The following is a 14131-nucleotide window of genomic DNA, read 5'->3' on the forward strand; positions in this document are numbered from 1 at the left end:
CCCTCCAATTCTTAACCTAGCAAACCCTTAGGTGTAAATAACATTTTTAAATAGCATTTAAAAATAAAGCGCGCGCGTAGAAAGTAAAGACGGTTCCTATAGGATACTATAGTCGTTATGGGAGTCTAACACCTTCCTGTAACGAAAACAACTCCCGGACCTCGATTCTCAAGGGTTTTTCTTATTTTTTCCTTCCCAAGAAAAAATGAGATATCAAAGGTTAAAAAGGTTCGAACTTAATCAATGTTTTACACCCGAAAAACGAAGATAAAACACCTAGTGCCTACAAAAACCAGATGAACCAAGCTCAAAAACCAGCAAAATGAGATGAGTTTAGATGGTACAATACCTGATATTTGATGCTTGATGAGCGTAGAAACTTGCTTCCTGACGATTTGCAATGATTTGTGATGATGATTTTGACCCAAAAAATCACACTTTTTGGGTTTTTGAAGGTGGAGGGAAAGAAAATGGTGGTTGGAGTTTGGACTGATGGGTTTTGTTCGAAAACAGGAACATTGCGTGAGTTAACATGCGCAAGGGCAATTTTGGCATGGCTGCAGGGTGCGAGCAAAATGTTCTAGGTGGAGAGCAAAATTCATTTCCAAATTTACTATCAAGATTGGATCAATGACATGGGCCAGAGGACCCTACAATTGTAAAGTTCGTGCTTTAAGAATATGGGTAAAAAGAGATTGAGAAAACTTATAAGATATTTTATGTCAAGGACTACTTTGAAAATGGGAAATAAATGCGGATGGTTCCGTCGACAAATGGGAAGTAATCGTCGACCTCTTTGTAGGGCGATGATGTGACTTGGTTGTATAGAACTAGTAGGGGATTTTCATACGATGACGTTTTTTAATGTTTCGCACTGCTGTTTCCAATATTAGTGAGAATATTAGGATTCACCAAACACAAACTATTGAAGAGAATCTTTGACGGATACTCACCAGGGTTGATGTGATATGGTGGTTGGAAGAGTATGCTCGAGTCCAAGTTCATGGATCAAACTTTCTCCTTTCGGCCATGGGAGTTTCCAAGACGAAAGAAGTGAGGCCTATGGTCTTGGAATCTTCTCCTCTCTCAGTTGTCTATGATTTGGTGGTCCGCGAGATTTTGATTGTCTAGTCCTTAGGTTGCTTGGTTGTATCTGTAGCTATTGCTACACTTTTTAATGTTTTTCATATAAGGTGTAATTCCTAGACTTATAATGTTATTCAAATCATAGAAATAAAGAAAAGATTTAGAATCTTCTTTGCTTTTGTTTATTGTGGTAATGACATGATTTTTTGATAGAATACAAAGATGTGATGTGATTCATGTAGTCGATCTCATTTACTTAATAAGACTTGGTTGTTGTTGTTCTTTTGTGGTAATGTTGTACCCTTGTACTTATTTCCTTAGGATACCCCTGATCTTTTTGGTAGGGTGCTTGTATTCTTATGGAAATTAGTTAGAACGATTTATGCTTGATTGTGTTATGAATGCTTGAATCACACCTTTTTCCCTCTGAATTCTAATTTTTTTTAAAACCAAATTTTGTCAGATTCCTTCTATTGTTTGAGGTTGGAGATACATATGTTGGAACAAAATGTGTTAACAATACCCTTTGAGTTTTAATGATAACAATATATTAGAAATTGTCAATTGGATATGCTAATATTTGTTCAAGTGTGCAGGACCATAGACAAAATTTAGTGTTTGTAATTCAAGCATAGGTTCTGGAAGAACAAATGAGAGCAATGGTATCTAAAAAAATGGAAGCTTGTGTTGCAAGGAAGCCTCTGAAGAAAAGAGGTTCTAAAGACAAGAGGTTCTGAAGATCATCAGAAGCTGACGTCATCAGAAGCATCTCCTCAGAAGCTGACGTCATCAGAGGTTCTGAAGATCATCAGGAGCTGAAGATCATAGATCATCAGAAGCTTGAAGACTGAAAGCTTCAGAATTGTGTCAAATGCTCTTATTAATCACACCTATAATTGCAGAAGAATAGAAGCCTGAAGCAACAGCTAATTCAGAGGAATTTGAAAGCATTGGATTCTTAGTATTTGGAGAACGTTGGAAAAGGAAAATAGTACAATTGTACAACCACTATCTCCACTACTATGTTCTGTGTCTGCAATAGTACAAGAACAACAGCTGCGACTACGCTGGTATTCCTCCATAAATGGAATGGATTTGAAATTGTTCCTTCATAGGACAATAACCAAATCAGGCAACAGATCATTGGTGATTTGATCAAGCTTCAAACGACTCTATTTTGATGTGTTGACAATCAACAACGTCTCTTTCACACCCAATATAGAGGAGTGAAGACCTGAAGACTTGCAAGACTCTCACAACAATTTAACAAGTGCCAAAACTCTGCTGAAATTGTTTCACATCAACGTTCACTTAGAATTTCTTAACAACTTTCATATCTTAGAAATTCTAGAGTCTTAAGAGTCTGTATTTGATTTGTATTGTGAACACCACTGATTGTATATCCAGTGTTCTACCTCAAACAAATTTCTTTTTAATTCTGTTTGAATAGAAGTCTCTTGCAGTTGTGCTTGAGCATAGGAGTCTCTTGATTTAGTTCTTGAGCATAGAAAATCTCTTGCAGTTGTCCTTGAGTAGTTTGAAGTCTCTTGCTAGTTTTAGCAGTGAGCAATTGTAATAAGATATTTGAATTTAGTGAACTCTCCTTGGAAATGCAAGGGGGACAGGACTACTTCCGGTTTGTGGAAGGAACCTGTATAATTGCTTTCTGTCTTTGTTCTCTCTCTCTCTCTCTCTCTCTCTCTCTCTCTCTCTCTCTCTCTCTCTCTCTCTCTCTCTATCTCTGTTTTATCTGCTGCATTTAGATCCTGAACATCATTTCATAAGCAGAACTCTATCAAGTTCTGAAGTGCGAACTCAGCTTAGGAGAAAACGAAGAAAAAGCTAACATAATTTAACCCCCCTTCTTGTGTTTTTCTCACCTTGAACATATACCCCCATTCTTGATTAGATTATCTTTTTTTCAACAAAATAAAGACCATCTAGTCAAAAATGGGGTATGCATCTCCAACCTAATACTTTTGGTGCTAGAGAATATTTCCAGTTCTCCTATCACGGAAAGAACAACAATCTTTTGCTTGTTAAAATAAAATAAAAAAAACAAAATTTTTTGCTCTCTATCAAACTGCAAAGTTGTCTTTCTGAGCTTAACTCAGTTGGTATGGACAATGCATAAAATATGCAAGGTTTGGGGTTCGAACCCCAGCCACCACAAAAAAAAAAAAAACTACGTACAAAGTTAATCACTTCCGTCCCTAATGTGTCGTATTCACAATAGACTGAATACTTTTTTTTTTATTTGTAATTATTTCTAAATTTGTGTGGAATAATTAAGTGAGTTACCTTATTATTAGACCAAGAGAGTAATTACGTGTAATGACCGTCCCTAATGCGTCGTATTCACAATAGACTGAATACTTTTTTTTTATTTGTAATTATTTCTAAATTTGTGTGGAGTAATTAAGTGAGTTACCTTATTATTAGACCAAGAGAGTAATTACGTTACCTTATTATTAGACCAAGAGAGTAATTACGTATAATGAGCAATAAGTGGAATAATTTAATTAAACGAAACAATTAAGTTCAAGTGTTTATGAGCTTCATCAAAAATAAATTGTTCACGAGAAATTGTTCGATTTTTTATGGAACAATTTTTGTCCAACTTTACTTGAACCGAAAAGTTAACAAAAAAAAAAGATAATTTTTTTTTTTTAAGCTCATGTGCCCAAGGTACAATATAATTATGCATATGTGGAATGATGTATTGATCTGTCTCACTAATCTCTCAAACGTGTGTATCTCTCTCTTTTTTTTTCCGAAGGGAAGGATGTGTATGGTATTTCCGCTTATGTGCTCATCTTTCCGCTAGTTAATGATAATGGTGAATACATAATAGGGCTCAAACCTTGAACCTTTTGCATTTTAGCCATGTCTTTTTTACTATTAGACTGAATCTTGAGTTGAATATACATATATATATATATATATATATATATATATATATATATATATATATATATATATATATATATATATATATAAAATTTTTATTTGTAATTTTTTCTGAATTTGTTTGGAATAATCAAGTGAGTTGCCTTTTTTTTTTGACAAAAAAGTTACCTTATTATTATTAGATCAAAAGAGTAATTATGTGTAATAAGCAATAAATGACATGTCATTTTCTTCCATATTTAAATGACATTAGGTACAATTTAATTAAATCAAACAATTAATTTCACTAGAACTTGAGTTCAATTCTAGGTGGAACAATTTTTGTCGAACTTTATTTAAACCGAAAAGTTGACCAAAAAAAAAGGTACAATTTTTTTAAACCCATGTGGAATAATGTATCAATTAGTCCCACTAATCAATCAAACATGTGTATTTCTCTTAAATAGCCAGTAAAAAGGGTATGTAGATGAAATAAACTCGGACTCATGTATCAAAGTAATAACTTATTTCTCTTTGCATAAAAAGAAAATTAAAATAAAATTAAATGTCATTGATTAGGTTACCATAAATGGTAACAGCCCTGCCTATAAACTAAGGAGTCTCTCGGTGTCAAATCATCTCCAAAAACTCGTTAGAATTATCAAACCCTAGACCTAGATGTCAGCAAAGAAAAACGTTGCTCTTTTCATGCCTGTAATGGTTTTATGCTTTCTAATGACAACATTAGATGCAAGCCAAATCGATGACACATGCTTTGAAGTTATAGATTCTTTGTTGCCATGTCTACCATTTTTGGAGGCTATGCATGCAACACCATCTACTGATTGTTGTGCCGGAGCAACTGATTTATTCCATATGACCTACATCTCTCTGCACCTGATTCCAAGGAATGTTTGTCAATGTATCAAAGCATCTTCAACGAAATTTGGATTTAGAATTAAATCTGAGAGATCTGAACAACTCCCACAACTTTGTTCCATAAGTCTATCATTTTCTCTCGATCCTAAAATCGATTGTAACTCGTAAGTTTGTCTTGTTTTTTTGGTACTAAGACTCCACATCCATGCAAAAATATTTTGTTTTTATCTATTGTTATTCTAAATGTGATTTTAAACTATGTACAGGATTACATGGTTCTACCAAGGGGGAGATAACTCAGATCATGATGAAATTTAGAAGAACTCTGGACGATTTTTTTTATTATTGTACTGCAATGAAAGATTCTATCTATAGAGAATGTGAAAGATTGTCGCAACTCCTTCAAGTTAGTTACTCCCTCCGTTTCAAAATACATGTCCAAGTCAACCACTTCACATATGCCAATGCACAATTTTGACCGTTAATATCTTTAATTATCTAAAGTAAAAAATTATAAAAATTTAATATTTTGAAAATATTTGTTGAGACAAATCAAACAACATCTTACATGTTAATATTTGTATTTATATATTAGTAAAAAAATATGGTCAAAGTAAGTCAAGTGAATAGTGCACATTGCAAAAATTGGACATGTATTTTGAAACGGAGGGAGTACTATTTTTTGAAATTTATTAATGAAAAATAGAATCATATACTACCTCGGTCCTTAACTCTTTTGGAAAAATCATGGAAATTAGGAAAGTTTATATTTGTATTAAAGTTAATCACTATTATTTTTTACATTTTTATCCTTTTAAGAGAAATACATATAATAGTTAGTTTATGTTTTCAACATGCTATTTATTGCTGATTGAAGAAAAACTATATAATAAATAGGAGTATGTAAAGAAATAATTAATGTAGTTGGAAATAACACGAGTCTTATTAAAAAGGAGAAATTTTTTTTTCAAGTAGATCGTATAATTAGATAAGGTAGCACATTATTCCACATACACATACTTATATTGTATTGGGCACATAAGTTTATAAAAAAAAATGTAATTTTTTTTTTACTGCTACACTTGTTTTTATATTTTTGGACTCCACCATTACCAGATTACCTAATGTTGTAGCATAAACTTCTGACCCAAGAGATCACTTCCAAATTGGTAGGAATTTTTTTTCTTCAATAGTTTAGTAGTTAGAAATTTACTTCTTAGAGCATCTACAATGGAGACCTTCAATTTTGAGTACATAAACGGATCCCACTTGTATACATCACTCATTCATAATTTTTTAATAATAGTATCTAATAAGTACTCAATCACTCCAATACAACACCTCTGACAAAAAATCAAGATGGGTCATATTAATAAACAAAGTATGCCAAACAAACTTTGCAAAATGATTAATTTAATTAAAAGTATTATGGTGTTCACTTAAGAATGAGATGCTTAAGTGAGATCTTGGTTCCTATAAGACCCCAACAAATTTCTCCGGTGAGACCTACGTTACCCTCTCTTGTTTAGAGGGTAATTACCCTCTCATTATATGAACCAATCAAAATGTAATATATATATATATGTAACATTAAATGTCAAATAAATGAGTAAATTTTTTCTAAAAATAGAAGAGTTAATGATCATAAGGTAACTTTTAATACTTTTACTTTTTACTTTTAATTAAATAAAATTTTTTTTGAAGGATTAATTAAATAAAAATTAAAAGTATTCTTGAAAAAAAATACTTTTAATTTTTATTTAATTATATTAAGGTGTTCAATCTTAATTAATTTACACTACAAGACTTCTGATAAATAAAATTTTACATCAAATTTCTTTCATCTAGATGTCCTTAAATTCATCACTTACATTCATAAAATTTCTTCCATTCCAGAACCCAGAACGTGAGAACAAAAACATCTCCTTCATTCAAATTTCTCCTTCTTTATTCTTCCCTATTGATCAATTCTTGTTTCTTTTTCATTCTTCTTCCTATTTTGATTGTTCAATTTTGTCGTTCCAAACTGCCGCAGTTTCCAATTATAGCGAGAATTGTCATTATTTCTAGAACTGCGTCAGGTATCGTGACTTGATTTTTCTTATTTAGGCAGCCAACCTAATAAAATCTGCTAACACGCATAGACCTGCCTCACTATCAGCCAAAGCCTTTAAGTCCAAACAAAAGAACAAAAGCCTCATGACATAACCATTTCAGCAGCAACCGAAAAAAATGCTAACAAACTCCCACAACATCACAGCAGCAACACCTTGCTAGCAGTCCTCAAAGTACAACGGATGACTTACTCAATTGTTATAATTAACTACCTCACAACCAAGAAAAAACAAATAAAAAAGAAAAATCAAGTCACCATACCTGACGTGGTTCTGGAAATAACGGCAATTCTCACGATATGTGGAATCAAACGAATGACGATGATTCTCACGAAAATTTAAAATTGCGGCAGTTTGGAACGACAAAATTGAACAATCAAAATGGGAAGAAGAAATTTTATGAATGTAACTGATAAATTTAAGGATATTCAGATCAAAGAAATTTGATGTGAAATTTTAATTGTTCTAAGCCAGTCATGTAGTGTAAATTAATTAAGATTAAACACCTAAATATAATTAAGGCAAGATTACATTAGGGGTCCTTTATCTATTTATTTGTAACACTTTGGTCCTTTATCTTCATTTTTTCCCGTTTAGGTCCTTTATCTCTCTTAAAAGCACATATACATCTTTTTTCTCATTTTTTATTAAAAAATACATAATTTTTTTAAAAAATATATATTTTTATTAAAAATGAAAAAAAATCAAGAAATATGATGAAGATGTTCATCAACTTCATCTTATTCCTTTGAATCATCATCATCTTCTTTAAATCAACAAAAATTCTACTTAAATATATCTCCAAATATCGTGAATTAATGTTATATTCACCTCAAATCTTATTTTAAAGAAAAAAATCAAAACCTTAATTTCACAAATGTTGCAAGGCGGATGGTGAAGGCTTAGTCACTGGCGGACAGGTTAGGCTTTACGAAAGTTAAGATTGTTCTGGAAACTACAAAACTGATGTGCAAAGCTGCTCTCAATTTATATGCTGTGTTCGAATATTGAGTTAGAAAATAATAATTATAATAATATACGGTGTGACAATTTATATAACAAATTTTTTTTTGTGATGAAACTAAATCTCTTTCTCTATAGGGTTTTGATTTTTGTGTTTAAAAGAAGATTTAAGGTGAACATAACGTTAATTCATGATATTTGGAGATATATTGGTGTAGAATTTTTTTGATTCAATGAAGAGGATAAAGATTCAAAGGAAGAAGATGAAGATGATGAACATCTTCATCATATTTCTGGATTTTTATTTCATTTTTAATAAAAAATATATTTTAAAAAATAAAATTATGTATTTTTTATTAAAAAATGAGAAAAATGATGTATATGTGCTTTTATGAGAGATAAAAGACCTAAACGGAAGAAAATAAAGATAAAGGACCAAAGTGTTACAAATAAATAAGATAAAGGACCTCTAATGTAATCTTGTCTATAATTAAATAAAAATTAAAAGTATTAAAAGTTACCTTATAATTTTTTTTAGAAAAAATTGACTCATTTATTTGACATTTAATGTTGCCAATGTATATTACATTTTGATTGGTTGATATCATGAAGGGGTAAATACCCTCTAAACAAGAGAGGGTAATCTAGAAAAAACTGAATGGTGTGTCAGCATCTGACTTGACTCATATATATATTTTGCGACATCTATATCAACAGAGCTAAACTCACATGATAGAATAATATATCTTTATTTTCCTTTTGTGGTTTCCAAATTTCCAGTGTTTAATGTCATTTTGGTGAGTAGAAAATATTCCGGAAACAAATCTATTCTCTATCTATTCTCTAATTATGAAATTTAACGTCTACAAAAAATACAATCTTACCCCTTCTTAATATTTTGACAAATCATCAAAATTATATCATTTTGTGTCTTTTGCTTCAATCTTCCCCTATTATTCTCTTTTAAAAACAAATTAAAACTAACTCGATAAAACACACTAACTTAATATTTTTTTAAAAGAATAAACAAACTTAATCTTAATCTCAATCAGAATAAATAAAAGAATAAACAAACTTAATCTAAAATTCAACTTCTAAATATCTATAGAGTTCAAAACAGGGTGTGGTTATGGTGCATAAGCCATAACTTATGCACCATGCATAAGCCTGCATTAGTCCAGCCCATTATGCACCTAGCCCAACAGAATTACTTCCTACACCTCAAAGAAAGACAGGTGAAGAAAGCAAACAAACCAAAACAGAGCATGCGTTTTCTCTCCATTTCCAACTTCAACCACCACCGGTAACAAACTTTCACCACCGGAAACCGTCTTCGTGACCGTCGTTCAACTCGTCACCGTCGTTCAACTCAACAACACTGTCGTTCACCACCGCATTCACCATAACAGCATTCACGTCGGAAACCGCATTCATCACCACTGCAAATCACGTCGGAAACAAACTTCCATCACCGGAAATCGCATTCACCTCTTCTGTTAACGGAACCAAACACATCACAACTCAACTTTAGGGTATGTATCTATCTATCTATCTCTTTTTCGTTTTCGATAGATCAGATCTGTATGTATCTCTTTTCTAATTATTATCTATCTATCTCTTTTTCGTTTTTGATAGATCAGATCTGTATGTATCTCTTTTCTAATTATTTATTGTTAGCGATAGAGATCGGATTAGTTGCAACATTCAAAATTCTTAGCTGCTGCTCATCATTCATTTATGCGCTTCTTGCATTTTCATAATATAAGGAAAAACTTTTTGATTTCTTGTTCTTGTTCTTATTTTGTTCAAAAATTTAAAAGATCCATGTTTTTTTATGCCAAAACCAATATGCTGTGTAAATGGTTTTTGCAAGTTTTACTCTGAAACCATTTGCTGTGTAAATGGTTTTACTTTGGTTCTTTTCCAAAACATTTGTAGATCTGTTTTATATGCAAATGATAATTGTTATAGTTGAGAATACATAACAAAATTAAGGAATCTGATACACAATGCATTTATATACACCAAAATGGTAGCATGATAAATCTTTGGTAAAAATTGTAGCATATTTATATGTTCTGTTGCAGATGGATACGTATGTCTCAACTTCTTTGCTGCCCTGTGCTTGAAACTCTACCATACTTAGCTTTCAATTTTGTGTTTAAACTTCTGTTATCAAGTCTAATATTGGTAGAATTTTAGTGTTTATGATATGACGCTTACTATATACCACTTTAAATGCATTCTAACCATTGACCGGTAAAATTTATCGTTCTTTTTACTTCTGTCACTCACAAATACAATATTTGAAAGGATCTAGCTGCAAGTTTCTGATAATGTGCTTGTGATTTGAAACCATTTTAGACCCAAAGATAAAATTCTTGCATTAGATTTGGTTTTACTCCTCTGTGAGCGTCTGTGTTACTTACACGATAAGAAGTGTAAAGTACCCTGTGAGGAGGATCTCCCAAAAATTGATAGGAAGTGTGTTGTAGGACACTCTAGATAGCAGCTCCTATTCAAAATTTGCACGTAGAGTGAAACCAAGACAATATTTTCCTGCCCTGTAATTGTGATTTAAAAATGTGGTTGTGTGTTAATTTTCGGCCGATGCACTGGTTTTCTTTCAATGCTTTTGCCACATTTCAATTACTTGCTTCATCCTTATGAAGCCTGACACTAATATGTTTGGTTTTATTGTATGTGCGTATGAACTATTTGAATATAACAAAAAATTCATTATTGTTATTTTTGTTAGGAAAAAATACACAAGAGCCAGAAATATAAGTGAAAATAAGATGTAATATGGACATAGAAATTTAGAAGCAATACACCACAATGCAATTTGTTAGAACTTTGTTAAACTCTAAATGTATTTAATGGTTTTCTTTGATCATGCAGGTGAAAAAAAAGGAGCAGAAAACAAGAAAGTCTAAGGGTAAAGAAAAGAAGCATAAAAAGAAAGAAACAACAAAATGTTGCACAAGATTCTGATGAAGGAAGTTCAAATGATGAAAATTATGGGAAGAATGGCAAGGCTGCAAAAACTATGGATTTGAGAATTGGAATATGTTCATCAATATTAAGCAACTCAAGCAATTGCAAAAGAAACTATGTGGAGAAGGCAGCAACTTCATACTATGAAGAATTGATTCAAAAGTTAGCACGTTAATGTTTTTTTTTATTGAATTTCTGGATTTCTAGATTAGTGTTAAGTTTCTTGTTAATATTTGTATCAAGTTTATGAATTTCTGGATTTGTATCAAGTTTATGGTGAAACAAACTTAGGGGTATGGAATACTGAAACCATAAATATGGTTTAATTGTTTTGATAGTTAGGTGTTTCTTTTTATAGTATCTATCATATTATACTGTTCATCTTATTTAATTTTTGGCCCAATAATGTTCAATTTAATTTAATTTTACTAAAATTAGGGGTATGGAATACTGAAACCATAAGTACGGTTAAATGGTTTTGATATTGTTCTATGTGAAACCAAAATAACTGCCTAATGGTTTTAAATGAAATTATTAATTTGTTTTAAACAATTTATCTTCTAGAAAAAGAAAACATACTTTTGCTTTATTTTATGTTTGTTTTTCGTGGTAAACCTCTCGAGTTTCTACGAAAAGTGACATAATCAGTTGGTTGTGTCTTTTTATAGTATTTATCATAGTATACCGTTCATTTTATTTAATTTTTGACCCAAGAATGTTCAATTTTATTAAAATTAGTTTTCAAAGTAACCACTTAATAGTACACATTTTGATAGTTTTCAATGTGAAACCAAAATAATTGTCTAATGGTTTTGTAATAAAAAAAAAGTGATAAACATTAAAATCATTATTAAGTAACCACTTAATAGTACACACTTATAACCTATTAAATAATTGTCAAATGGTAAATAAAATAAAAGAATAGTGAAAATTATTATTGATAAATGGTTTTAAATAAAAACTATCACTGAAACCATAAGTATGGTTCAATGGTTTTGATAGTGTTCTATGCGAAACCAAACTAACTGTCTAATGATTTTGTAACAACCTATAATAATGAATACGTAAGAACAAAGAATGTGAATGTTATAATTTCCAATAACAAGTGCTCCACAACAAGTGCTCCTAAAAGAATAGTGAAAATTATTATTGATAAATGGTTTTAAATAAAAACTATTGTTGAAACCATAAGTATGGTTTAATGGTTTTGATAGTGTTCTTTGCGAAACCAAACTAATTGTCTAATGGTTTTGTAACAACCTATAAGCATCAATATTAAAATAAAGAATGTTATAAAAAATGTGAAATGTATAGTTTTCATTACATCATATCAAAATATTCCCAATAAAATCTAGTACAAACTTATAATAGTACAAACTAATCATAATCCAAAATATGTCTGTTGTTAAAAATTGAACATTATAGGTTCAGAACTATACAACGCATAAAAGAAAATTCAATTCATAAAACCATAAATCCTTCCAAAATACTAATCCGCCATAACCCTAAAAGCACCTTCACCACCCTAAGCACGTTCACCTCGAATCCGACGAGCAAGCTGAATGTCCTCTGGAATCTCAGATCCGTCTATAACAACAATATCAAAAACAAAAATTACAAATTAAATAAACCAAAGAGGAACAAGATTTCACACAAACTCAATTATGAAACTAATTAACAATATTTACCTTGAAATCTTGAGCAATTTCACGGACAAGACGCTGAAATGGAAGCTTGCAGATCAAAAGCTCAGTACTCTTCTGGTACTTAATTCATGAATTTGATGCTGTCACAACACCTTGAGTGGATGTACAAATCCCATTCTCCTCGATGTCACCAGTTGAGTTCATGCTAATTGGAACCTTATCATTTGCAACAATTACACACTTACATAATATTTAGCCTTAACCAATTCAAAGTTATACACAGAGTCAATGAATGTTTGGCCATACTCATAAGTTCCTTCCCTCCAATTTGGTATTTTCTCTAGCACGTTATTGTCTTTAAAGCTATCACTCTTAAGCCAAATACCAAATTCAAAACTACCAACAACAATAAAATCATTTCCAAAATTGGAAGCATGATGTGGGAAGCATATGCCTCCAGGATTGTAATAACACACACTTGTAGATATGGGTAAACACCACAAGAACTATCAGTGACAATAGCAAATGGATCATATGAAAACACAGAAGTTCCAACAGTGGCACGAAAAATGACATGCTTCCTTTGTAGCTAATTGTAGACCCATGACATGCTTCCTTTGAGAGTGCTCATTTGAAGCTTCTGAACCAAACAATTTATCCTTCTGCAGTAGAGTTTGGATCATAGAACTTGCAAGATGGAAAGGTTGAGCTAACGTGCAACAGTTTATAGTGACTATACTGAAATGAAGCCAAAAACCATAATAGGAAACATACAAGACCCTTCCATACAAATTAATCAGAGAGCACATTTTATCACTATCTACCGCATGAAGACCAAGCTTGTCCTCAAGATTGTAGAAGGTATTCCAACATTCCCAATCACATGATTCAGCTCTAGAGAAGCAATTAAACATCAATTTATATAAAGGGAAAGTTGAAATCAACCCAAAATGAGTCACTTTGCCAAAAATGTGATTTCCCTCCTCACTTACTTCATATTTGTACCCGGCTTTCTTATTCATCTGATAAGAAACATAGAAGTCTTTATGAACGGTTATGAAACATAGAAGTGATAGCATTTGGACAACTCATATTCTTATTCATCTGCCTAAGTTGGATCAACAAAATTGGAAGACAAGAAAGATACACATAAATTTGCTTTTTGTTCCAGCTATTACGGATCTCACTGTAAATAACATCAATCGAAGGCCCTAGTATGGAAAAGAAATGAAACCACTACTACAGATCACAGGGTGGTTGTGAGATTAACAATATGCTTACTAAAACATATCCTTAGATAATTAAGAATTTACTATTCTTTCAACTACTACAATAATTAACTATTTCTAATGCTTCATTATTCAAGAATGTTTCACAAACAGGTGCTTCAACAACAATTTATTTAAGAAAATAAAAAGGCATTAGTGATAGTTTAAAAAGTAAAGGGTGCATACCCGAGAAATGAGATCATCTGCAAGAGCCAAATGAGTTCTGCAGAATTTGCATATATAGGACCTACCCTCCAGCTCCACGACAAAGATTCTTCCCATTTTCTCA

The 14131-nt window shown here is 31.5% G+C and overlaps 1 protein-coding gene and 2 long non-coding RNA genes across 3 annotated transcripts; 2 read left to right on the forward strand and 1 right to left on the reverse strand.

The window, feature by feature from the left end:
* Positions 1–4653: 4653 nt before the first annotated feature.
* LOC146937732 (non-specific lipid-transfer protein A-like) lies at positions 4654–5022 on the forward strand. The gene has a single exon (XM_085751900.1). It carries the CDS (start codon positions 4654–4656, stop codon positions 5020–5022), a length of 369 nt encoding a protein of 122 aa, XP_085608026.1.
* A 4047-nt stretch (positions 5023–9069) lies between these two features.
* Positions 9070–11319, forward strand: LOC146937733 (uncharacterized). Its single transcript, XR_015033314.1, has 2 exons — positions 9070–9463; positions 10833–11319. It is a non-coding gene; the product is annotated as an uncharacterized LOC146937733 (long non-coding RNA).
* Positions 11320–12312: 993 nt separating this feature from the next.
* Positions 12313–14085, reverse strand: LOC146937734 (uncharacterized). The gene is made up of 3 exons (XR_015033316.1): positions 14029–14085; positions 12617–13596; positions 12313–12515 (listed from the first exon to the last, which is right to left on the reverse strand). It is a non-coding gene; the product is annotated as an uncharacterized LOC146937734 (long non-coding RNA).
* Positions 14086–14131: the final 46 nt, after the last annotated feature.

Source organism: Medicago sativa, chromosome 3 (genome assembly GCF_051527215.1).
Source record: "Medicago sativa cultivar Bolivia chromosome 3, Bolivia_mono, whole genome shotgun sequence".
NCBI lineage: Eukaryota > Viridiplantae > Streptophyta > Magnoliopsida > Fabales > Fabaceae > Medicago > Medicago sativa.